Below are 23,271 nucleotides of genomic sequence, written 5' to 3'. Positions count from 1 at the left end.
AATCATAAAGACCTCTAATCGTCTTTTAGGTCTTCTCTTTCCGCGGCTGCAACTTGCAAAGAAAATATGTAAGCCTTGCAGACGGCGGAAAACGTGTAAAACAGCGATCAGTCAGAAGGCTCGCATAGTGACCGAGAATAACCAAATGACATTGTTCACGAGGCATTCCTGGAGTGCTTTCAAAAGTTAGAGCACTTGTGTCTTTAGCAGCAACGGTGATTACCTCACTACTCGACGCCTTCAGATATGCCTCAGGTACGACTAAGTTCAGATATACTGCTCTTTTCTTCCTCTAGGACGGAGCTACCTTCAATGTCAATATAAAATCTGTTTGAAATTCCTATTCAGTTATCAAAAACTGTTGGAGTTATCACATCACAAAAATAATTTTGCATTTCCTTATCTTAAACCGGTACTTTCTTTTCCCTATTCAGGGAGTTTAAACTGAAACTTGTACGTGACCGGTCTTTTTTCTCGGACGACTTTGTCCTGGTAACCAACGACGGCATCGTACACGCTCATATCGACCACATCTACTCCGGCTACGTCATCGGTGAGTGCATTTCGTAAATAAGGCACTTTTGAACATACTTTTGCGAATCAAAAGAATTGATACAGCGACTGTTCACTTTGTTGCGTGGTAAAATAGTTTGTATGCACTTTATTATCACAATTATTGATAAATCGCAGGTTGCACGAAGGAAACAATTGCTAAATTAAACTTTGCTATGCTTCTTCTTTATTAACTATAATTTCAGATTGCGAATGTTGCCATTTACACTGCAGCCGTTTCGCTTTCACGATAAGCTTGTCCAACTCAGCATGTTCTCAGAGAAAACTTTTGTTACAACGTCATAGCTTCCATTAGGACTGCACAATACAGCATTGAAGCTGGGAGGCGTTAAAGTGGAGTAGGGCTAGAGACAATGATGTCCATAAGATATCAATACTTGCGGTTTGAGGGCTTAGTTTTGAGAGGTACCGTGCGAAGAAATTCTGAACAGAGGAGCTGCACTGAAAAGGCTTTAAAATTTTTACAGCCGTCAACAGTTAAGTTATTCGACCACTTCGGATGATGTCTAAGACAAGGGGATGTAAGATATCAGCTAGTTTTAATACGAGACATTCAGCAGTTTGCTCTGGCTGGCTGAATTTCTAGGAAGGCAACTTTTTTTGTGTAGAACTCCCGCTTGAAATAATTTTTATAAAATCTGGTTGGAGTGCGCGGTCAGGAAAAATACCGTTCTCCAAAGACAAACTTTAGGCAAACTTTGTCTTCTCCAAAGAGAAACTTTGGAGAAGAGTATTTTACATATAGGGCTATATGTAAACCATCTCGAGAAGCTTTCGCGTACCTTCTCGCGCAGACCCTTTTAGCGAGCTTAATTTATGGCCAGATCTCTGCATGCGCAGTAGGTTGGCCTGCATCATTTTCACACAGTGTCGCCTACTTTAATGTGGGCCTGAAAAGCTACTGGATCCCAAACAGGACGAGCTAGCTCTGCAGGTGCTAAAGTTGAAAAAAAAAAAAGGCCTGTTCTCTTAATCTTAGGCGCGTATGCAGCGCGTCATATGGATACCGGAGATAAAATGTTCCAACTAAAGCTGCACTTCGCTCATATCTCGTGAATGGAAATAGCTTGAGTGAAACTTATTGCTTGATCAGTTCGTTGAGCTGTGTAGAGAGACCACTACGGCTACTCCAGGTCCTCTTTAAGACATCCCAAGGACGCCAACATTAGATATTTTGTGATCGGAAATGATGAAATATTGCCTTCTCACACTCGCTGCCGTGGCGGCTGCTAAGTCCAAGCTTCGATGGAGGCGAAGTACGGAAACACTTGAGTGCTGCGCGGTGTCAGTACAGGTTAGAGAACTCCAGGTGACAGAAATGAATCCAGAGCCCTTCGTTACTGTGTCCCGCAAAGCTCACGTCCAGCTTTGGGACATCAAACCCCACATACCAACAGACGAAGGGCGGTCGGAAGATTGTGCTAGAAAAACTGGCCACCCTATATACGCAATGCCCTATGGCCTCGAACGTACCAGAATTTTGGAAAAACGCTAACATCGTCTTGACCAGTAAGAAAGGGGGCGGTTTTGCTGAAGAAAAGAGAGGTGGTCAAGGCGAATTGAACCGCTTTACTTTGGGTCGGGAGCAGTGCACGCTACTTCTACACCCACCAGAAACGTTTGTTCGGTAGGATAAACAGAGGCCTTGTACGAGCACGTCACAGCGCTCAGTACGCGAATTACATTGCAGGAACACTTAGTTCATTGGTGTAACTAGTTTTCACCGTCAGTTAATATGAACGATGATGTGCAACAAAGCAGTTTGTGATGGCAACCAACGTGTAAGTGTCTGCGAAAGGGTGTACCAATTAAGGGACCTCCAAGTGAACGTAGGGACCATTTGACACTATCGTATCATACTCTTAAGGTGTACTTAAGTGTCCCCCAAGTTTTTTACTGGTTTACTGGGGTTTAACGCCCAAAAGCGACTCAGGCTATGAGGGACGCCGTAGTGAATGGAGTAAGCCAGTTTTTTCGGCCATTACAGGAAACACGTCGGACTGAGCAACAGTGTGGCGCTGCCTCGACCTTGATTTCATACAGGCGCTGCCGGCAGCCGAGTGATGGGAGCCCTGATGGACGGCGTGTTCACCGGCCACATCGTCTTCTCCCCTGGCGAAGAGTTCTACGTGGAGCGAGCCAGCCGCTTCTTTCCTTCGTCGTCGCCGCGGCCATTCCATTCGGTGATCTACTCGACCCGTGATGTCACAGCTGGCGGCCCCTTCTGCGGTGCCCAAAGCCTGCGCGGGAGCCGCATGGATGACAATCAGCGCCGACGCCGCAAGTCACGTCTGCAGGCAGTGAAATATCTGTGCATTTCTTCGTGTCTAAGATGGGGAAAACCGCAGACGAAGAACAGGCGGAGGCACGGGCTCAAAGCTAGAGAGAGAGAGAGAGAGAGAGAGAGAACAAACTTTATTAATATAAAGTAATTACATGGTTGGTTCACCCAGGTCCTTGAAACCATTGGCGAATACGGTTCTCCAGGCCTGACCGATCAGCTGGCGCTAAGGGGGAGCTCTGTGTGAGCCAGCTTCGCCTCTCGTTGCTCATAGCTGAGTTCCTGTAAACTTTACGCTTTACGTTGCTCGGGGCAGTTCCAAACCATGTGGAGGATGTCGGAAATCTCTCCGCACGCCGGGCGGGCCTTTGCTGGGTATTGCGCGGGCCAAATCTTATTGCGTCGAGCTAGGTTTGGTAGTGTGCGGGCTTGAATGTTTCACCTTATAGTGGCTTTCTGACGAGGGATAAAGCTACTATCAGCATTCGTTTCCCAAACTTCCAACCGTTTCTCAAACGGGAAAACTGAGCACCAGGCCTAGGGAACTCATGTGACCGCTACAAAAGTCAGTAGGTTCCTGGCTACACATGATTAGATCGCGTATTGCCTCTGCATATAATGCGAATGCTCGGAGCGTAGGATATCACTGCGGCACCTAGAGGTGTCATGCAGCTAATGCTGCAGCAAATACAAAATAGTGCAGTGTACATAGAGATAACGATCCCAAACCGATCAGCATAATCTTGCTATGGTAGCCGCCGTAGTGTAGGTGATCCAGGGCACTCCAGCATGTGTTAAGATGCACCGTGACGATTTGTTGTCAATAACAGCGCTTCCACCTCGTAACGCCTGGCAGGCTCTCAGGTAATATTTAATTCGTTTCCTTGAAAATATTGTGTTAAGATTAAGATGTCAAGGTGGACGCAAATAAATACAGCGCTGAACACAGCTGCTAACAAGATCCGCCGGGGTGTCACGGATGAGAATGGGATGAGGTCAGCATATGTATTCATTAGAAGTGCTCTACTGCCACCGATTAATAACCGTGGTCACTCCTTCGCTGAGGCCTCGACTTGGGCTCCACACGGTGCACGCCATTGGTTGAAGGTAGGCGGTGCTTCTGAAAATTGAAGCTTTCATTCGCCGAGGTTTCACACGCCGTCACTTCAAAGAAATGTCTTTCATTTTGTAAACGCAGTAAAGCGTGGTTGAAAAGAGGCACGAAGGGCGTTACAAGTGTTATCACAAAATCGACAAAACTGTGAATTCGGGTACCTGCAAAACCTGCAAAAAGGCACAAAATTCAAATACCTCAAAATCTCAAAACACGTACGAGTTTCATATGTTCGCACTATGCACAGTATCCAAGGCTACTTCCTTTCTTGACAATGACTTCTCCGTTCCAACCCTCGTGATTTCAGACGCCTGTCCTTTGGTCCACAATCATGTACGTCATAATGCAATGTTGGAAGCGTGGCTTATATTTGCAGGAACGACAGTGATTCGCTAAATGATCGGAACTCCCACCGCTAACTTTGTGACGCCCGCATTGGCGCTAGTTAAAAACAACGGCCCGTTTACCCTATATGCCCATTGCCACTGAAATCTGATAGATAACACTGCTAGCACAGGCTATACGTACTGACTCTGATGCTGTATCGAGCAAAGCTTACATTTTTTTCTTACGCGGACATGAGAACATTTAATCTACCTTATGGGCAATCTTTCTGATTGAGTGCAGGAATTTGTGGATATATGGCAGTACAATGACTTTGCTGCAACCCTCTCGCTTATCTGATTCCTGCCCATTTTTTATATTTTTGTGTATTTGTCACGCGTGTGCATAATTTCCGTGACCGCCACGATAAGTGCCTATGGTAACCTCTTGTCTGAATTCAAATTATCTGTTTGTCAAAACTTCATTAAAGGAGTGCAGGACTTCTCCTTTCTCTATTTCGTCCACGTGTGGTTTTCGGCGATATGAATGTTCACTATCAAGAGCGTTTGCAAGGAGCGGAGTTTTGGTCGCAGTTGAAGATTTGATGACAAGCATTTATTATACGAACACTTTTTTCATTGAAGCACGCAGTTACTGGGCTTGAGTATGTAATCCTGCTTAGTAAATAGCTGAAAGAAAATTGCACTCTTTATTTTTAATTACACAAACGCGCTCAAGGCGCTTGCATGATCCGCAAGTTTGTCAGGCACTGTCAACAAAAAAACTGCCCTCACACACGGAGAAGAGGAAGACAATGCCGTGCACATTAACGAGCGCAACAAAACCCCACCCCTCCTTCCACATCTATCATCACTTTGAAGACGCCTCGAAACGCGCACCCTACCGTCCCCCTGCGTACGGTCGTGCTATCACCAGGTCCACACAAGCCCCTCCTGTACTCCCTACCACCACCCCAAAGCTACCCTCGACCATATCCTTTTCCTCTGCCCGGCGGACCCTTCCCCGCGGGGCCTGGAGCACTTTGCCACTTGGGAGGCTTGAGAGATCCTGCTGCGCTTCGAGGACCCGGCCAAGCAAGCCATCACCACAGGCCGGACTGCCAGCGTTATGAACATCCGGGACATGAAAGTTTGAGTGCAGTGGGGCTGTACATGGCCCAGGGGCCAGCATGTCCCAAATTCTCCTGTGTATAACAAAAGTTCTCACTACCACCATTACCCTCGCTCATAATTTACCGTTACAAAAAGTGACAGAAACAGATGGTAGTGAACTCCGGACCTTTTTCTCTACATCTTGGAATGCTTTTTGCGTCTCTTGGCTGCAGGCAACCCGGCGGCGTCGGTCGAAGCGTTCCTTGTTGACTCAAGCGCGCCACGTCAACGCGGATTTTGGCCACACTCCACAGCATGGCATTCAAGACGGGAGATTGGCGAATAGCAGCACGGCGCTTCTGAGGAGGGCCTCTTTCCCCAAGGGCCTTTCGGGAACGCCGAAGCGCGTGTGCCACCTGCACATCGGTGTGGACCACCTGCTGTTCGAGGCCGTGCTCGAGGACCTAGAGGGAGACGAGGTGCGCGCTCGCGACACCGTCATCGCCCTGGTGGCGTCGCACGTGGCCGCTGCATCGGAGATGTTCGGTGCCACCGACTTCATGGGTATCACCGGCGTCTCGTTCGCCGTGCAGCGAGTCCAGGTATCCACTGTACCCATAGCCGCGCGAGCACAACAATGCATGAATGTATTCAGACTAGGGGGCCATGGCCATTGGATTTCAATAGTATGGTACGGTATTGTATGGTATGGTATGGTGTGGTATGGTATGGTATGGTATGGTATGGTATGGTATGGTATGGTATGGTGTGGTATGGTATGGTATGGTATGGTATGGTATGGTATGGTATGGTATGGTGTGGTATGGTATGGTATGGTATGGTATGGTATGGTATGGTATGGTATGGTATGTAGATTTCTGAAGCGGCATGTGGGTTCTAGGTATCGCATAAATTGGCGTTCTTTATTCGCACCAGGTACGCCAGAATAGTTCAATACCAGGTGGCCAGTTTACGGATCTAGGAGCTGTATGGGGTATCATACATACAACATTAAATATTTGCGACCAAATGCAGATTCCGGGCTATTTCAGGCAGTTGACTTCCAGAGGTGAGGCGACAATGGGAAGGCCTTCACAAAGCCAGAATACCATATACCAATTAGCGGATTTTATTTTGAAGTGAGGAGCACGGGAGGATCATCGCTCAAACGACTGCTTGCGTCACGTCCGGCTCTGCTTCCCGCTCCCTGCATTTGATGGCCGCAGATCAACGACACCAGGGCGTGCGAAGGCCAGCGGCGGCACTCAAATTCGTTCTGCCGCGAAGACCTGGACGCGACCCACTTGCTGAGCACGCTGTCGCGCAGCGACCACAGCTCCTATTGTGCCTCGTACCTGTGGACGCACCGCGCTTTTCCAGGCGGTCTTCTGGGCGTCGCGTACATCGCCGATGGACCAGGTGAGAAAGTGGTTTCTAAGTTTCTGCAGAGGAAAGATCAGAACAATCCATAACACCGCTGGCGTTGTGACCGTTGCATTTCGGGTGCAGCATTGACAGCTCTAGTGCCCTTCCCTGATTTTCGTGTATAATATCTTCAAGCCGCAGCGTGGGGGCATTAGCTCAGATGTTTGCAACAGTCCTACCTGCCTGCTCCGTAACAAGTTAGTACCCTCAAGTCGGAAAAAAATTGGTCTGCGTCGGCGGCGTTGGCGACCGTTTTAAGCCTCGGTGCCGGAGCAGCCAGAGCAACCTGCCTCTCCGACAACTTTGGTGGACAACCTAGGTCATGCGACGTTGCGGCATCATCACAACCTGCCCGCCGGATTGTGAGCAAACTGACCACATGGCAGGTGGCAGTTATATTGATGACTGGTCGCGAGAGGTTGTTCGGAAAGAGCAACATGGGTCTCACAAGCCCCACCTTTGGCTGCACCTGCCATCGCAGGGCAGGTGCTGCTACTCACCGAACCACTGCTGCTGCTGCACCACTGCGCCAGGAGAGGTATGAGCACTACCAGCGATATATGAATGTGAGGTCGAGAATTACCAATTCAGGCAGTTCAAAGAGCTTACGGCGTCGTCGATGTCGCCGCTCAAGCAAGCATTAGCCCACACTCTAAACCCGAACTAAACACGAATACGCCTATATGAGAGGAAAAAGGGGAGTAAGCTGTGCTCTAGCACAGACCTTCTTAGGGAGAGGGAATGCTGGCCAAGTTCCGGAGTAGATTTCGATTACTAAATATACGAAATGCTTACTCTTGACAACACAGACACATTTCCCCTGTAAAGCATAGTAATTTGACGCAGTTAGCAATGGGAGGCGGCTTTTAAAAGATGCATAGCTGTTCCCGAAGTTAGCAAATAGAGAAGATTGAAACCTAGGTTAAATTCTTCGTAACTGCTAGAGCTTCGCATGTTTCGAAGAAGAAATTTGTTTCCGATGCCAAACCTGAGTATTCCGCATTTTTAGTGTTGGAAATCTACCCCAGGGCTTGGGCAGAATACTTTGTTCCTAAAATGGGGTGCGCTAGAGGACAGCTTATATAGGCTTAAGGCTCCTCTACAGGGTAAATCGTGATTAGAGTGCAGCCTCACCGCTCGTGGTGTAGACATTCTACGTTCGGACATTATCCATCCGTCATCCATCAGCCTGATTACGCCCACTGCAGGTCAAAGGCCTCTTCCATGTCTCTCCAATTAACCCTGTCCTTTGACCCTTGCGGTAACCCTATCCCCGAAACTTCTTAATCTCATCCGCCCACCTAACTTTCTGCCGCCCTCTGCTATGCTTGCCTTCTCTTGAAATCCACTCCGTTACCCTTAAGGACCAGCGGTTATCTTACCTTCGCAATACATGCCCTACCCAAGCCCATTTCTTCCTCTTGATTTCGACTAGGATGTCATTAACCCGATTTCGTTCCCTCACCCACTCCGCATGTTTCCAATCTCTTAACGTTACACCAATCATTTTTCTTTCCATCTTAAGATGAACCCTCTTCGTTAGGTTCCACGTTTCTGCCCCATAGGTGAGTACCGGTAAGATAGAGCTGTTGCATACTTTTCTCTTGAGGGGTACTGGTAAACTGTCATTCATGATTTGACAGAGCCTGCCACATTCGCATCAGTCTCCGCTGCACCGCGTCGAACGTGTGAGGCGAACGCGCTTCCCTTCCGTTCCGCAGGCTTCCCCGGGGGCATCTGCGAGCCGTTCCAGCCGGTCGTGCAGGACGGCACGTCAGTGCGCTACTCTGGCCCCATGAGCCTCAACACGGGGATCGTCTCCTTCCAGAACCACAACGGCCGTGTCCCGCAGCGCGTCTCCGAGATAACCTTCGCTCACGAGCTGGGACACAACTTTGGTTCACCCGTGCGTTTATTAATGCGAAGGCATTTCTAGGCTATGTAGGCGGAGTCGTGTCACCAAAACGTGTCCGCAAAACGTTACCTCAGCAGTTGTGACGTTCTCAGAAGGGGTAGCATCAAACGAGTGGTTGTAATCGAAGGAGTATGATGCGGGGATGTTGAGGCAAAAAATTATGTCGATATGATTAGTTAATTAATTAGAGCCAAAAATATTGAAAAAAACGTCGAATTAGCGCGGGCGTCGATATATTGAGTGGACGGGAAAACAACCGTGGACGCCAATATAGTAGAAAAATAGGCAAAGGTTTGAAAATAAAGTTTGAAATGAATTGAAATGTATTTGATGAGCGATAAATAATCAAACAAAGAATTTCATTGGAACAGATTAATTAGTTATTTAATGATCAGCAAGAACCACTGGACGGTTGAATAGGCTGGACGGGGATATAGTAAATGGGCGGGAATGCAACCATGGCGCCAAATTTTAAAAACCAAAATGGTTGATTGAGATAAAAGAAGGTATAATCAGAGTAAATAAATCGATCTTTAATTAAAGCATAAGATAATTACACTAACTCAGTACTTGACTTAATTAACAAACAAAAAGAAAATGATAAAAAGGGGGCAAAAAGAGGCGAAGAGAACCGAGGAGGCGTCAGCGGTTTGGTTTATTAGGGTTTAACGTCCTAAAGCGACTCAGACTGCTTGCATCTAGTGTTTGGACCTGCATTGGGTGATCGTCCTGCAGCATGACTACGCACCGGTGTGCGTTCCCGGTGGCGATGAGGGCAACTACATCATGTTCGCCAACGCCCAGACTGGCACCGCCGCCAACAACCGCAAGTTTTCGCCCTGCAGCATAGAATACATTTCCGGCGTCCTTGAAGACATGCTCGCGGGCGAGGGGACGCGTCCGAACTGCTTCCAAGGTGAGTAACTTTGCCATACGCATGTTGTCTCATGAAGCCTGAGTGTTTCATTTGCATTTTAGGTGTGCTTTGGCTCCATCAGGCTTTCAAGCGCTAAGTACAAAATACCTGACTGACCCTGATTTTTCCGCGTCTCGCTTTTGACACCGCCATCTATTACACAGAGTAGTCACAAAACAACGAGGACACGCTGTGTGTGTGTGTGTGTGTGTGTGTGTGTGTGTGTGTGTGTGTGTGTGTGTGTGTGTGTGTGTGTGTGTGCGTGCGTGTGCGTGTGCGTGTGCGTGTGTGTGTGTGTGTGCGTGCGTGCGTGCGTGTGTGTGTGTGTGTGTGTGTGTGCGTGCGTGCGTGCGTGCGTGCCTGCGTGCGTGCGTGCGTGCGTGGTGTGTGCGTGTTAGCTATTCCTTCAGCTTAAGTCAGCTATTCATTTTTTTACAGTCATGCGCAAATGGTAATCAATTGGAAGATCGGAGCACTGGGATTTGTGAAATGAACACTCGAATGGTCCTGGAATCGCATTATTTTTTTTTCTCCGAAGACGCATCTGCAGCTAGAAAAGCCAGAATACATTATTATGGGTGACAAATCTGTCTGCATGACAATGTGGAAAATTCCGAAGGGCGTTCTACCAAGCTCACTGCTTTGAGCCATATAGTTTACTGCGTGCGCCAGCTAATTAGAAAAAACGCCCTAGTTAAACAAAAAAAAAAGTGTGCTATAATTGTCTGGAAGAAAGAGAAATCGCAGATAGTTGTCACACGCTTTCAGAAAATGCTGGGAGTTCGCAATGAATTCAACTGTGTGCATCAAAGAGTTAAGAGGTGAGGTTTTTGGCTGCCACCAAGCTCAGTTCCCATCCAGGATAACACCACGCGGCAGTAAACGAGAAAGTCAGGGCGGAAACGTAGTCAATGCTTTCGCATTTAGAATAGCGTATAGTGGGTTAACTGCCACTTAATCAACTTTTTTTTGCAAGCATGTGTACATGTGCACTCACGCACCATTATTTCTTAAAGGGACACTTTTAAAGGGTCACAGGATAACTTCGTCGAATTTTTGTCCTCAGTACAATTAACTTTTTTTGTTCTTCGTGAATATGTTGATGTTTCCTCTGCCGCCAAAGGCATGTTAGATGTAGAAAAATTTAATGCAAAAAGATCACCTTTTTGCCGCCGTTCAGGACGCCATAGCAGAAGAGGACTCCGTGATCGCCGTTCGGAAGCCAGTGTCGGGGTAGGCTATAGCTTACGCGTCCACAAAAACTGTCTTGACGTCACCGCACTTTGCTCTAGAAAACGGCCGACGGCGGCCATACCTATATTCGACGTATTGGATCTTTACTAGCTTACAAGTGCTCGCCTTTCAATGAAAATTGCTTCTTCATCATCAGATCGCAGTAACCTAACGAAATTGGCCAACTTCAGCTTAATCTCAGTGCCCTCGCTGGTTTTTTTTTTTTTTTGTTTCGCAGAGCCGACGGGCCCCTTCTGCGGAAACCTGATCCGCGAAGGCTCGGAGGAGTGCGACTGCGGCTACGACCTGTTCGAGTGCAGCGACAAGTGCTGCCATTCGCGCAAGCACCCCAAGCACTGCACCCTCACGGCTGGCGCCAAATGCAGGCGAGCGTCACCGCTGCACTCCCTACTGTGCCGCCATTCTACGCTCGGCTCGTGGATAAGCTCCTTATCAAATCAAATCAAATCAAATCAAATCAAATCAAATCAGTTTATTCAAACACCGTGAGATGATTAGGGGCGCGAACAGAAATCCCTAAAAAGGCTTGACGGGGTCCGTGCCCCATGCAAGGCATGCAGTGGAAAGTGCGGATGCAAAACAGGGAATACATTTGCAGAACGCAGCTATACTCACAAAGAGAGACGCGTACAGAAAGCTAAAAACAAACGTAATGTAAATAACAGAGACATGCAATATCAGGTTGGGGAACTCGGTTCCTCACGAGCAGGCCGCTTCCTCTTGTGGTACAAGGTGACGGGCGTGCAAACCCCAGCGGCCGGCAGGTGTGCGCAAATGCGAGATGGTAGGCAAGGAGTTCATACGTCATAATACTCCCCCTCCCCCCTTCCAGGGTTCAGTGTAGCTGCTGACCTCTTCGTGAGGAAATGTGGGGAAAATAGCGACAAAAACTTCACAAAACAACTCTTGTAAATTCGCAACGTAAATCAAAACATCAAGCAATTAAGCATCAATAGTTCATCCTAGTCTGGTTAAATTTATGTTAGATGACAAATAAAAATTGCAAGGGAAATAATGCAATAGTAATCGATTACTTTTCTGGGACTGTAATTGACCACTGTAGTCAAATACATGCAGTGATTACATGCAGTGTAATACATGCAGTGAAATACATGCAGTGAAATAGATGCAGTGATTGTAATAGTACTCGGTTATTTATTTTGTGTAACATGTATTGCGTCATACCCGTGAGGCGGAGCTAAAGTGTCCCCTCAAGTTTTTTAGAGGCAACGACATCGGCACGCAGAGACTGTAGTTTCCGTTCCACTTCAAGAATCTTTAGAAAGTGAAACGCAAAGCCTCGTAATTCGCTCTTGATCCTTACTGCCATGTTATTCCAGCCCCAGCAACGAAGCCTGCTGCACTGAGAACTGCACCTTTTACGGACCTGCGGTGCTATGCAGGCCAGAAGACGACTGCCAGCATGAGGCGTTCTGCGAGTATCCTTACATCAATGTCTGCCCAAAGGGGACATAGCAAACTCGCTAAGAGAAATATGCCCCCTCCCCCCTTTTTTTTTTTTTGTGTGTGTGTGGGGGGGGGGGGGGGGGGGTACAGCGCCAATGTGCTCAGGTTGATTACTGGTTGATACTGGTGGATTTGGACACTTGGTCCCAGTTTTGTATGTCCGTAAGGTAACCCCTGATGAGAACTATACTGTTCACCGCTTCGTACGTATTTTTCCGGAAAGCGAGAGCGGCGCCTGTGATTAATTCAAGGGCTATTGGCGGGTGCCTTAAGTTTTGGGGCCTACAGGCACAGGCACAAAGGAGAAATGGAATGTGTATTGGTAGGCAACTTCAAAGCTGATCGACCGCCTCAAAAACCAAGTGTGTCATCCAATTGTGCAGTTCCCATTTCTCCAATTTCCAAAGACGGGATGACTGAATAGAAGCTTTGGATCTATAAGGCAGCTGCCGGAACGCAGAATCTGAGGGGAGCGGAGCCGCATGGAGTAGATAGGGGCGGCGTGAAAATACGCCCCCTGGAGCATCTATAATAAGTCATTGCGACCGAGGGTTCTGTGTTCGAGCGTCTAACTCAGAGCCTGCGCAGCGTTTTAGACTTTGCTTATATCACTTGCTAAAAAGCAAAGTTTAATGGTTGCTGCTGCAAAAGAAACCATCCGAAATGTATAGAACGAACATAAGCTCGAGGCATTATGGGGGGTTCCTAAATTATCACAATGATAATAAATTAATAAATTGGACAATATAGTCAAAAAATAAAACGTCAAATGGAAGGACTGCCAGTTTTACGCAGAGAAAAGGGACCAAGGACAACTTCTTCGAATTCGCGTGTCGCGGTATATTCCAATCACGTAGATTCCGATGTCATGCGCCAGCATGGGGCGCCACAACCACGTGATGTCTATAAAACGACGAGCAAAAAATTGAAGCAGATGATTGGACGCGCTTGTTGTTTGGGACAGGTGAAAGGGATCAAGTTTTGGAGTGTTAATTGTCAGCGAAACTGTTACATTCACACCTCGTGAGTGTATCGATCGCCTCATTAAAGGTACACTGAGGACAAATAAAAGTGGTCTGCATCAAAAGAGTACCGCACCCTAATAACAAAAAGACTACTGCCATAGAAAACTGAGCTAAGCTAAAAAAAGACCAAAGAAAGAAACAAAGGTGTCGCCATCACCGGCCGTTGTGGCAACTGAAATGCATGCGTCGACACCGGTTTTTTGCTCGGATCCCAGAGGCTACGCTACACCGCCATGCACATGAGAACAGCGGCAACCCGTAATTTTCGGTAAGGACGTCACGAGTTGGAATGGACGGATGGGAAGATTTTTAAGCAGAATTTTGTCGCCGATAAATTCGTCTGTAGCTGCAGAACAAACGTCATCATAGCTCTAGATACCCGGATAATCAATTGTTACTGTCAACAATAACTGAATGGAGATAGCACTCGCTCGCTTGTTTGTGTCTGTCAGACCACAGCTGGGGCGTCATGGATCTAAACATTGTACGGTTCATGATGGGCCTGTCGAATAAGAGCCTAAGTGCTCATTCATTAATAATCATCAGGATTTCGCAGAAACCTCAATGCGCATGACAGTACGTATATAGAATCATCACGAAAATGAAACATGTCTCCGCAATGTCACAATAACCGCAGCCCTTGTGGTCGTACATTCCGTGGTTTCCGAAAAAAATGTGTAATTTTACTGTAGTGCGAAGGCAGGATAACCGATGGTCGTTATGGGTAAGATTGGGTTAGGAAGTTTGCAGGGATAAGGTGGCCGCAGCTGGCACGGGACCGGGTTAATTTCATGCAGAGATATATGGGAGAGGCCTTTGTCTAGCAGTTGGCAGGCTGACGGGGATGATGCATCTTTTGCGGGAAAGTAGAAAACATGCCTTGACGGAGCCCTCACGATGGCTCGACAACAGCGGAGCCAGCGGCGAGTGCCCGGCATCGAAGTGGAAACCCGATGGGACTTTGTGCAACAACGGCACACAGCTGTGCGAGTCCGGAGACTGCCGGCAGTCGGTGTGCCGCTTGTACAACCTGCACCAGTGCTACCTCACGGACCCGCACCACACGCCCGACGAGATGTGCCTGATCGCCTGCACGGAGGGCCGTGAGTTGGTGCTTTTGGCATCCACCTCTTATCTCCTGCTTGTTCTCCTTATCTCACGCGATTTGCGGCATCAAGTTGTCTTAGACGACAATGACACGGATCCCTTCACAAAACGTTCTAACAACGAGATCTACGCTGTGAAACAGCGTCAAGGCCGACATGCTGGAGATTTGGAGCCATCGAAAAATGTCAGCCTAATGTGCACACCGTGCCACGCCACTGATCGCAAGAATGCAGTCACTGCTCATATGTACCGTCCCTTTGAAAAATATCTCAGCTACATAGCTTCTAGGGCTTTGTTGAGAGACTCACTTAGTGAACCCTCAGCGCTCCAGATCCCTGGTGGGGGAATGGAACATTCGTTCTTCCACATTCCAAGATTTTAATTAACATAGCTGAAATGACAGCTCCCTCATAAGACTACCAGAAAACCTGGTAGTCAGAGAGCTATCGAGAAGAGCAGTAAAAGAACAGCTCCCTCATACGGCTACCAGAAAACTTGGTAGTCAGAGAGCTACTGAGAAGAGCAGTAAAAGTGCATCCAACATGAACGCCATTTCCTTCATCTTTGTAGATGCATAGCTAAACCTCAACCATCAAATCGCAAAGCATTCTTCAACGCCTATAAGCCAGCTCCAGTGAGGAACTGGATTGCCGCCACGACCGGTATCACCAGGTTATGAGCACTAGGTCAAGGCTTTGTTTTTGCCATGTAAGAGCGGCAGTGAAGTTTTGCTATTTACACCGGTCTCGTACATGCAGCACTGCGCATCCTTTCAGAGATCCATATCTCTCTCAGCACGCACCATCTGCAAAAACAGGTTTCTTTTCACGAAGATAATCGTTCCGGCAAGGATCCGAAACTGGATGACAAGTTCAGTGTGCTTCAATGTAACGCTACTCTCTGAACCACTTTTCTAAACCTAGCTATCAGAACCAACCAATGGCATTTGCAGGCAACACGTGTAGCCTACGATATAGGCAAGTTGGAAACTCTGGAATAAACCGCAAATATCGAGTCTTCCCTGAACCGAAGAGTTTTTAGTTTACACCGAGTTACTCAAGCACGCCGCCACTGTGGTCGTCTTTGGATGGCTGTGGCGGCCCGATGTCTTGGTTTCTTCAGTATACGTGTCCCTGAAAATTCAAGGTGATGCGGTATCCTAGCGTGATCAGAATAGTTCACTTACAAATGCTCATTGTTACCTCTTTTCGAGCCTCCGCAACGCCCTTATAAGCAAGTGCCACCACGTCGGCGCAAACTACGATGTCTGGGTCGGTCTACGCAGTTCCAGACAGCGAGTGCCTCGAGGCGTGCAAGATAGAGCGCATGAGTGCCTTCTGCCACAGGCGCCTGGAACCAGGGGCCGCGTGCGCCGACTTGCAGGGCTACTGCGACTCCTTCCGACGCTGCCGATTCATCAACGCCGAGGGCTCGCTGGCCAGGTTGCATCTGCTGCGCTTCGACATAAGCAGCTTCATCGCGGCTGCCCTGGTACACTTCTGGGACACTTCGAACTTACCTCCAATGAGCGTCCTAGTTCGCTATTCTGTTCCTCGGGTTAAAGGCGGAGATTTTAAAGCAACGGACTGTGGTTGCGGCTTTCATCTGAGCTCAAAAATCACGCTAGTGGTGTGTGGAAAGGTGCTCTCACCTGACTCAGTGCATGGATATGGAGTTCTGCTGAGCACGAGATAGCGGGCTCTACGGACGATCCCTATCACTCTAAACAGGAAGGAGTAAAAAAGAGAGTAAAGCTGTCCTCTTGAGCACTCTTTATATAGAAGGGAGTGCGCTAAAGGACATTTTACTCCCTTTTAACTCCCATATAGGCGTATTCGTGTTTAGAGTGTACGGCATCCCCCCAAAGCCCACAGGGTTGGTTTTGCGCTCAAATAATGCACTATTAAATAATAATTAAAAAATGCACCCGTTAGGGACAATGAGTGGATTGTGTGCATCCTCAACGTGGCTTCCTGCACTGTGGGCATGAAAAAGTGCCAGAAGCAAGCTATTTCATGCGTTTCAGCTAAAAAATATTATTTATATTCTGCCTCTAACAATAACCAGCACACGCCGATAGCTACGTAGCAGCAGTGGATCGAGTGCGGAACGGATAGATTTGTCCCAGTGGCCGCACCGAAGTCCTGCAATCAAACAGCAAAGGATGTATTCGTGGGCAACTCTTGAAGGAACTTGAAAGAGAGCGGTGTGTTCCTGCTTAAGGTGTTACATAATTGAAAAAAAAAGCAAGTCATTTTGGCTATGCCATGCAAGACTTCTCCCTCCGAGATGGAAGGAAAGGGATAGCTCTCCTCGACTCTCTCTTAAACCCACGCCAAGTTGGGCTTTCTTGGACATCAGTTTTGAATGTGAAGCCAGTGCGGAATATTGTGAAATAGTGATATGAACATATTTAAGCGAATGGTCTAACTCTGCGATAGGAAGCAAAATAGTGCTTTAAAGTCTGTCCTGCACTCGCACCGAGCAGCTAAGATTGCTATATAGAAAACCAATGAGCTGCATGTTTGACAGTAAATAGTAGAAAATCGCAAGCGCCCGAAGGAGGGATCTGCGGATAAATTGATTGTTATGGCGCACTCTTACGATATGTGAAGCGTTCATAATCAACTTTAATTGAAAAAATATCCAGAATTCTGCACATGACGCGCTCGCTTCAGCATCGCGACTCCTAAAACTCGCCGCCGGAGTTGGTAGCATGTTACAGCGCAAGAACTTCGTTGTCACACGACTCTATCTATATATCATTCGGTTGCGCAGAGGTACTGGTACCTGACCGGCCTGGGCTTGCTGGTGAGCAGCGCTGCTACGGTGGCCGTCATTCGAGCCTGCGCGGTGCACACCCCGAGCACCAACCCCATGTTGCGGCCCAACCGGAAGATCAGCGACAGCATCCGCCACCCTCTGGACTTCTTCAGAGACTTCGCCGGCCTGTGACGTCGCTTCCCGCGGCCCCAGATGCCTGGGCACTCCCCAGCAGTTAACGACCTCGATAGAGCTTGCGGTCGTAAGAACTTCTTTGTCACGCAGCTCTATCTGCGCAATTCGGTTGCGCAGAGGTACTGGTACCTGACCTACCTGGGGCTGCTTAATAGGGCCCACTGACACCACCTGGACTGCCGAGCGGGTGGAGAAAAATGCAGCCGAATATTTCTGCGCGACGACCTTGACAGCTTCGACAAGTGTTATCAACGTGGTCAACGATTTACATTGTCCAACATGTTTATGTCACAACGCAGTTAGAGCACTATCCTCTGTAAGCTAGCTGTAAGGTGCAGTCCCTCGTGTGGAACATCAATCGAAGTGAATTCTTCCGCGATATCTAACTTGAATGTTATGTACACTCCATGAGTTATTGACGGCCCAATGTTTGTAATCCTTTATAAAAATAAGCGGGATACTCACGTCAAGGCGTGCCGGTGAGGAAGATACATAATGATGCAGCAAGCAATTCCTTCACTGAGACCAGAGAAGATAACATGCGGCACAACAGACTACGTGCGTGATATATTCATCTCCTCCTTGAAAGATAAACAAAAAAATACAAACTCGTCACATTGCAGCGTCCTGCACATCTTTCTCGCGAAGTGGTCGATACTGATTTTTGTTGTATGGTGCCTGCGGCCCACGTGTAGATTTAATGCACCAAAACACAATAAAAATCTGTACGTATTTGTTAAAATTTGATCCTGTACGCTAAATTCTGCGTCACAATTTGCTTCACACCACGTGATGCGCTATTCCTTGGCCTCGTGCTCAACATGAGGTCGCGGGTTCAAATCGCAGTCACAGAAGCCGTATTTCGATGAAGGCGAAATGTCTAAGACACCAGTGTGTTGTGCAGTGTCAGTGGACGTTGAAGAAGTGGGGTTGACAGAATTAATCTCGAGACCTCCACACCAAGATGAAGCGATGACGGGGGGCCTTGGGATCATCCTTTCTTTTGAACCGTCTGCGTGCCTTAACTCACCTGACGTCCCGCGCTCGAAGTTCTTGCGTCAGAGCTCGAACTCAACCCCGCTTTTCAGGGTCATTAAAAGAATGGAGACACTTTACCCTTAGTACAGGAATGCCGCTGTCGCATTCATACCGTGCTGGGTCGAGTTCGTCCTCCGCAGACACAAAGCTCATATTGTGTTCGTGCTAATAACTCGAAACGCGAAAGCAAAATGAGAATTGTATTTATGTACACAGCGCTCTTAAGAAGTGAGAGTCATTCAGAATAACTTATTCGGGTGTTAGATAATCCCATTAAGTGGGTCACCCTTTCGTCGTAGTCTGGCTGGCTATTCGGCTTCTAGAAGCAGGGCATGGCACGAAGACAGAAAAAAAAAAGAGTTGTAGGGTTTTAGCGTAGTCGAACCGAGTAGACGTGCGGTGGCTCACTATGACAGTAGTGTTGTGGCAGCTGCATCTAGAAAACTGCACTTAGGCCCTGTGTGACAGGTGTCACGCTGGTCCCTAATGCGCAGCGAGTAAGTGAGCAGAAAACGTAAACCGTAAAACTTCCCAGTCAGGTTGAAAAAGCGCATGTGGATAGTGAATAACGCAAAATTTCGCAAACCTTCCACCCCTTGTCTTCGCTGTGGGCACGCACTGCACACTGTGTATGGAATGGTTTAAAGGCAGCGCGATAGCCTGCAGGGCGCTAACCAGTCACCAGTGGGGAGGATGTTGTCGCGGAGCTTCTGTTTACAAAGTGCCAGCTGATGGGCTTGTCTTCATCTCTAACCACACCCTGCAGGCATAAAATGGCGATGGAGTCCCCGCCTTTTGTCTGCTAACACTCTCATATACGCCAAGCCAGTTTTAGACGTCGGTGATGTTTGTGTTGCAGATGGTCTCGGGATTATCAGGATAACCAAGAAGGTTGACATGAAGTCCTCGTCATGGATAGATAGGTGTTTTTTAGTACAAACTGCCACAGATAAAGACGGTAGATGGCCTGCAGCGGACTTCTGTGCTAGCTCGACTGATACCCAGAACTTTCACCAAAGATGTTACGCATGATATGTCTACGAAATGGCCCGGGGAATAAATACAGCAATAGATACAATGGAAGAAATAGGCAAATAGGTGTCCGGAAAGCTGGGAGCAACTGGCGCCGAGCGAGTGCGCAGCAGCTCGTCCTCATATTTGCTCCCGCCTGCGCGGAGTTGAGTGCACTGTGCGAGGTGCAGTCGAGAAGTTGCGATCCTGCTTAGCAAGCATAAGTTGGACTCACAAATGACCAACGGTGTGGTAGTGGTGCACTGAACCGTCTCACTCGATAGCAGGACTTCGGTTCGTTGATGACTGTACGAACCGCGCAAAACTTGTTCACACATATAAAATCGTATTTCTTCGGCTCGCCATCAGCCCTTGCGAGGATGATGCCTTCAGCCCTCTACTTGGGAACGGTGCTCTACCCCGACCTAGGCCATATGTACGATTCCGTAAGAAATTTTCTTGACGGGAAAGCGCTTCGTAGACTACAGCGGTGACGTTGTAGTTAGACAATCCCCGTCGCATGCAGGAGTGCTAGGTTTGATCACCCAGTGCTGCAAATGCCCACCAGTTTTCTAACAAAGCTTTGCCCGACAACGTGTTCGGCTTTATCTTGGGTAAAATGTTTAGGGAAATCGTCTTTGAAGAAACAATACGGCTGCGATCTTCCTCAGCTTTCAGCGTATGTAATTGGCCGAATAAATTTTTCTTTTTTCTGTAGCTAGTAGCTAAATCGGCATCATTAAACGGAGAAACACCATAAAAGGCATAAATTTCAACTTTTTGTGGAAGGAAGGCGCTATGCATGATAAGCTTTGAAGATTTAGGAATAAATGAGCTCTTTTTTTTGCGCACATTCAGCGGCTGCGCGCATCCATGCTGTAAACAAGCAGAAAATGTTTTCGCACGTAGTGTCGTCAGCATTCTATGCATGACAATCCCGTGGGTCAGGTGCGGGGTAAGTGAGATGTTGGAATTTGGATGCGTGACAGTCACCTGAAGTATGGCATGTTTCAGTTTATAGTTAACATGACCTTATCCGGATGAAGCAATCGCGCCGAGCGTTATGTAGCCAGGGCATATCGGCGCAGTCGGCGCAGCAGAGCTGCTTTTGCCAGGGGTCTGATGAGTGTGTACAGCACTCATGCATACCGTGACTCATATGCGGCCTACATATGTCTGCAGAAAAAAAGAAAGCGCATTTAAAATGTGCTCATATATTATGTCCTACATATTTACGAACCCCAAGAACGGTATGCAGACACAGCCGCTTTCCCGTCACACATACCATTTAGAGGAGGGAAGCTCCTGGCCGTTTCCCCCCCCCCCCTCCCCCTTGCCATAGTTTCATACCACAGCTGTTTTCCATCTCGCCGTGAAAACGGCGACTACTTCCGCGCAGATCCCATTTTGCGGATAAAGCCTATTTCACAAGCATGCGAAAATGCTAGCGAATCCTGCCGCCGCGGCGGAAAAACCTGTTTTGAGTCGTCGCTGCGATGGGCGACGAGGTTCCAACAAGTTGGAACTTTTCGCTGCGACGCGCCGCTCAATCGTTCAGTCGCTTGCATGTGAACCAGCCTTAACGCGAAACATGCACCGACCAATCTGTACGACCAGTATTGCCGAAGAGCGTTCACGAAGGCCTGCCTGATCATTTGGTTGACTGAAGTCTGAGGTTGTCCTGACTCTGTTAGCAATTACGTTAGTAACCTTGTAGGCAGTGGACAGTAAGCTCATCGGTCTGTAATATTTATGAGTACTTGACGTCTCCTTTCGTAAGAGTTAAGATAATGTTAGTGTTCTTCCAAGCTTCTGCTGCGCTCGAGGGCACAAGGCACTGCGTATACAGGGTGGCTGGTTTTTCTAGTACAATGTCCCCTCCGTCCTTCAACAGATCTGCTGTTACCTGATCCTCACCAGCTGCTTTCCCCCTTTGCATTGCTCCTAAGGCCTTCTTTAGTTCCTCATTCGTTAATGGCAGGATGCTCCATTGTTGTCCCTCTCTTATTAACTACCGCTACTTAAAGGCTCATTAACGGCTACTTTAACTACGTTATCCCTATTGCTAATAACTTTGCCCTCTTTTTCTCTTAACGCATACATTTTGTATCAGATGTGGCTATCAGGCAAGCGGCGCGATAATGGGCCAACGCCCCTTCTTCCTTTCCCTTTCCCTCGCTGCAGCCGCAGCTATAAATCTATGCGCAATAAAGAATCGGGCGTCTTTCCTGGCCTAGCTACTGATGTGTCGTGTCTCTGCATGAAGCGATCGATACATATTTGATTTTTGCCTATGCCTTGTTTCCTTAAGCTACTTCCGTTTTTAGAGCTTTGCTAGATTCTCACCATATTAAGCTTCCTTGCGTAGTTACCCTGTGCTTCTTGATTAGCTTTGATAGCTCTGCCAACTATATTTTGTCTGTGGTGTTAGAGGCCTTCATGCTTTGGCGTTTCTTAACCAGATCTTTCGTCTTCTGAGAGAGCTTGCCGATATCCTCTCTAACCATCCTATCGTCTAGCTCCTGCAGTGCACTTCATAATGACAGCATAATGACAGCATAATGACTGCCCTTGAACACTGGGGTCGTCCTCCTCAGTTAAAACCCAATATCTGCTATGCAGCGCGATCCTGGATTCCCGTGAAGTTCCTCCTACCGCCAACTCATTCATAAGCTTCCTCCTCATTAGATTCTTCCTTCCATCTTCATGTCTAAGCTAATTCGAGGCCTTGTCATCCTGTGGTCGCTACAACGCACCTGTCCGAGGATCTCCATATCTTGCACGATGCCGGGGTGAGCGTACAGTATTGTCACGTAGTGGTGACCATAATCCGGCGAGAAGGACGATATCCAAAAGGGCTTCCAAACGAGACTGTTTATTTGGCCTGACTTGGGCCCGCAAAGAACTGAATGATTGCGCGGCGGTGTAGCAACAAGCGAGCTCGGCGGTCGTCGAACAGAATGCCTGCCGCCCTCGCCTGCGCTAAATTTAAAGCCGACAACGAATTTTCGAGATACGGCGAGCAAAGTGACCACAACAGTCCAGAACAACAAAGAATCGGCTCCGCCTGGGCGCTACCAGTCGAGATAAACGTACGCGTCTTGAATCACAAATAGAGCGATAAAGCCACGTGCTGGCAACATTGAAGAATGAACAAACAAACAGCAAAAAGCGTTTGCGTCAGTATGAAGTCCATTTTAACGCGATGGCATTAAAGGCCCCGCTCACCAGAAAATTCGCTGTCGACGTTGTCGGCGTCGGCGCTGTGAGTGAAAAATCACGAGCATGACTCTGGCAGGTGGTCCCCCAGAGAGCAACCTAGGAGGCAGGTGGGCCACCGAGGTCACGTGACCTTGCGCCGTCATCACAATCTGCCCACCGGATAGCGAGCAAATTTCCCACCGTAGCAAGTGACAGTAAAAATATTTTTCGCTCGGGATTAGCAACCTGGGCCGTATTAGGACCATCGCTGGGAACACCTGTCATCGCAGGGCAGTGGTCGGTTAAGGCGCATCGCTTAACCGCTGCACCACTGCGCCAGGAGGGGTATGATGACTCCCAGGGATCTATGAATGTAGAGAATGACCTTCTGCATATATGTGGGAATTAACCCACTATGTTATCGCGTCATACCCATAAGGCTAAGCTTAAGTGTCCCGTCCAATTTTAATATCTTGGTCTCACCATTAAGGCTTTTCCGCGTCCGCTTCTGGTTGTCTAGTTTGCGGAGGAAATTATTCGTCATCCATAA

The 23,271-nt window shown here is 48.0% G+C and overlaps 1 protein-coding gene across 1 annotated transcript; it reads left to right on the top strand.

Moving 5' to 3' along the window:
• Positions 1-470: 470 nt before the first annotated feature.
• On the top strand, positions 471-18,262 carry LOC149340993 (disintegrin and metalloproteinase domain-containing protein 10 homolog). Its single transcript, XM_089551215.1, has 11 exons — positions 471-553; positions 2,617-2,873; positions 5,638-6,006; positions 6,631-6,823; positions 8,551-8,735; positions 9,480-9,660; positions 11,132-11,279; positions 12,255-12,353; positions 14,319-14,509; positions 15,799-16,004; positions 17,292-18,262. Exons 2-11 carry the CDS (start codon positions 2,637-2,639, stop codon positions 17,466-17,468), a joined length of 1,986 nt encoding a protein of 661 aa, XP_089407341.1. The 5' UTR covers positions 471-553; positions 2,617-2,636; the 3' UTR covers positions 17,469-18,262.
• The last annotated feature ends 5,009 nt before the right edge of the window (positions 18,263-23,271 follow it).

The sequence above is a fragment of the Amblyomma mixtum genome, chromosome 6 (genome assembly GCF_055824585.1).
Source record: "Amblyomma mixtum isolate Tamu chromosome 6, ASM5582458v1, whole genome shotgun sequence".
Classification (NCBI taxonomy): domain Eukaryota; kingdom Metazoa; phylum Arthropoda; class Arachnida; order Ixodida; family Ixodidae; genus Amblyomma; species Amblyomma mixtum.
Note: the sequence above shows the minus strand (reverse complement) of the source record. Positions and strands in the feature narration are given on the sequence as shown.